Genomic DNA, 2,725 nt, shown 5'->3' on the forward strand with positions numbered 1-2,725 from the left:
TTAAGGAAACCAAAGAGGAAAACTCCTCAAGTGGTTCAAGAAGATGAAGATGAGGAGGATGAGGCGACTGAGGACGGCCTTGTCACCAAAAGGAAAAGGGTGGCACCTTCTTCACCACCCGCTCTCCCAACACCAACACCGCCCTCTCTCCCAGCTCCAACACCGCCCTCTCCCCAAGCTCCAACACCGCCGGTCCAAGCAATACCCTTGGCAGTTGCGCTTCCTACGGTTGAAGGCAACGAGCCCAACTTCATGGAGAACCCTCCTAGCGCCTCCACGCCATTCGTATCTGCTGGAGAGGGTCCTCCCTCAACTGCCTCAATCGCTGAAGCTGCACCAGGTGGGGATGAAGGCGCTCACAACTCACCAATACTCATAACCGAGTCCCCCACTTCACCACCACGCCAGGAAGCCCAACTTCATCAACCAATTCAAGAGGGTGGTGGTGAGAGTCAGCACCAGGCTCCTTCAGCACCTCCACCAATTCAAGAGGGTTGTGCGCAAGGAGGCCTCCGATCTGCGCCAGAAGCTGCACCTCCTAGCTCAAGAGAAAATCAAGCTGCAGAGCAAGCTGGTTCTTTACAGGCTTAAGGTGGCCAACTTGGAGGCATCGATGAAAGTGGATGTAGCCAAGGTGGAGAACCTTGAGAAGAGATCGGCTGATCGGGAGGTTCTCCTTGGAAAGGTCGAGAGGGAGAGGGACGACGTCGTGGACGAGCTCACCAAGGCTCGAGAGGAAAACGAGAAGATTGCTGCAGAGCTGGCCCAGGTGCGGGGCGAAGGCAAGAAGGTTGCTGACGACCTTGCTCAAGCTCGTGGGGAAACTGAAGAACTGAAGAAGCGAGCTGACGAGCTGAAGCAGCAAACCGAGGGGCTCAAACAACAAAACGAAGAGCTTCAACTGAGCTCCGCCCAAGTCCTTGCCGCCGGATTCGACGCCACCCTGGAGCAAGTCGCCTGCCAGTACCCCGAGCTTGACCTCTCCATGGTGTCGATATGTAACGAAGTGGTGGATGGGAAGATCGTGCCTTCTGAAGATTAGTCGTCTCCCTCCATCCCTTATTCCCTGGGACCCAATGCTTGTTCCCTTTTGTACAAACCTTTCCTGTGATAACTTTTTCTTTTCTTCTTATGCATTTCGAACTGATACCACCTTTATTATAAATTTTTCCGCTTCCGCATATGGTCTCTCTGTTTACTTTGCTTCTCCTAGTAGAAACCGCTTAAACAAATTAACTTAGCGATTTTGCAGGCTCAATCGTTTACTTACTGCTTCAAACTCGAGCAAACTATCAACTTTCAAACGATGGCATTTTAATAACTTGTGAACTTAAGGCAACGAACTTCAGCGTGAAACTACTTACTAAACAGCAAGTTTCAATCCAAACTGTGTTATCCACGTGTCTGGCTCACGGGTAGCGCAGACCTGCGTCATGTTCACCCTCTCCCCCCGACATGCTCTTATTCTCGGCGATCTCAAGGTTTCCTGAGTGAAAGACCTGTGACTCCTCGCCGCTTTCTTCGTCGACTTGCTTATTTGAAGAACCAGGTGGTCTACCACAAATGCCCTAGGCGTATTCAGAGTCTCTTGGATCACCGTCCTCTGCCTACCCCCGTTGCCCGAACTGGCGAGCTTAGCTAGCAAGTCTGCTCGGGCATTCTGCTCTCTGGGCACATGTGCCACTTCAAAGGAGACAAAAGAAACCTTCAATTCCTGCACGTACGCTAAGTAAGCCGCCATTTGTGGATCCTTGGCCTGCAACTCGCCTGTTACTTGTCCCGTGACCAACAGCGAGTCACTCTTAGCCATCAGCACCCTAGCTCCCATCTCCTTGGCCAGCAAGATTCCGGCGATCAGCGCCTCATATTCTGCTTGATTGTTGCTGGCTTTGAAGGCAAACCTTAGGGACTGTTCAATCAGCACACCGTTGGGCCCTTCCAGGATGACTTCGGCATCGCTACCCTGCTGGTTTGACGATCCGTCCACCGAGAGCAACCAACGAAAATCATCCCCCTCAACTCGTGCTGCTTCGGACGAGAGCTCGACCACAAAATCGGCGAAAAACTGCCCCTTGATCGGACCTCGGGGCTCATACTTGATATCGAACTCCAACAGCTCCACCGCCCACTTCACCATCCTCCCAGCTACATCAGGCTTCTTCAGGATTTTCTGGATGGGCAAGTCGGTCATCACCAGTATTGTAAAACTGTGAAAATAGTGGCGCAACCTCCTCGCCGAAAATACCACAGCCAGTGCAGCTTTCTCCAAGGCTTGATACCTTACCTCGGGGCCCTGCAACACCTTGCTGACGAAGTAAATAGGCTTCTGAGCCTGGTCTTGGTCTTGGGCGAGCACTGCACTCACCGCCCTATCAGTCACAGCAAAATACAACCTGAGAGGGGTTCCCACCAACGGTTTGCACAGAACCGGCGGGCTCGCCAGGTACTCTTTAAGTTTGACGAAGGCCTCTTCACACTCCTTCGTCCAGGAAAACTTATTGTTCCGCCTTAAACACTGAAAGTACGGATGGCCTTTCTCTCCGCTAGCCGACACGAAACGAGACAGGGCAGCCATCCAACCTGTAAGTTGCTGCACCTCCTTCACGGTAGCCGGGCTCCTCATCGCCAAGATGGCAGCACACTTATAAGGATTGGCCTCTATTCCTCTTTCAGTTAAGAGGAATCCCAAGAACTTCCCTGCCTCCGCGCCAAAAATGCACTTCTC

The 2,725-nt window shown here is 52.4% G+C and overlaps 1 protein-coding gene across 1 annotated transcript; it reads left to right on the forward strand.

The window, feature by feature from the left end:
- Positions 1-613: 613 nt before the first annotated feature.
- Positions 614-1,042, forward strand: LOC137824978 (uncharacterized). The gene has a single exon (XM_068630651.1). The coding sequence runs from the start codon at positions 614-616 to the stop codon at positions 1,040-1,042; it is 429 nt and encodes a 142-aa protein (XP_068486752.1).
- Positions 1,043-2,725: the final 1,683 nt, after the last annotated feature.

This window comes from Phaseolus vulgaris, chromosome 8 (genome assembly GCF_000499845.2).
Source record: "Phaseolus vulgaris cultivar G19833 chromosome 8, P. vulgaris v2.0, whole genome shotgun sequence".
Taxonomy (NCBI): Eukaryota; Viridiplantae; Streptophyta; class Magnoliopsida; order Fabales; family Fabaceae; genus Phaseolus; species Phaseolus vulgaris.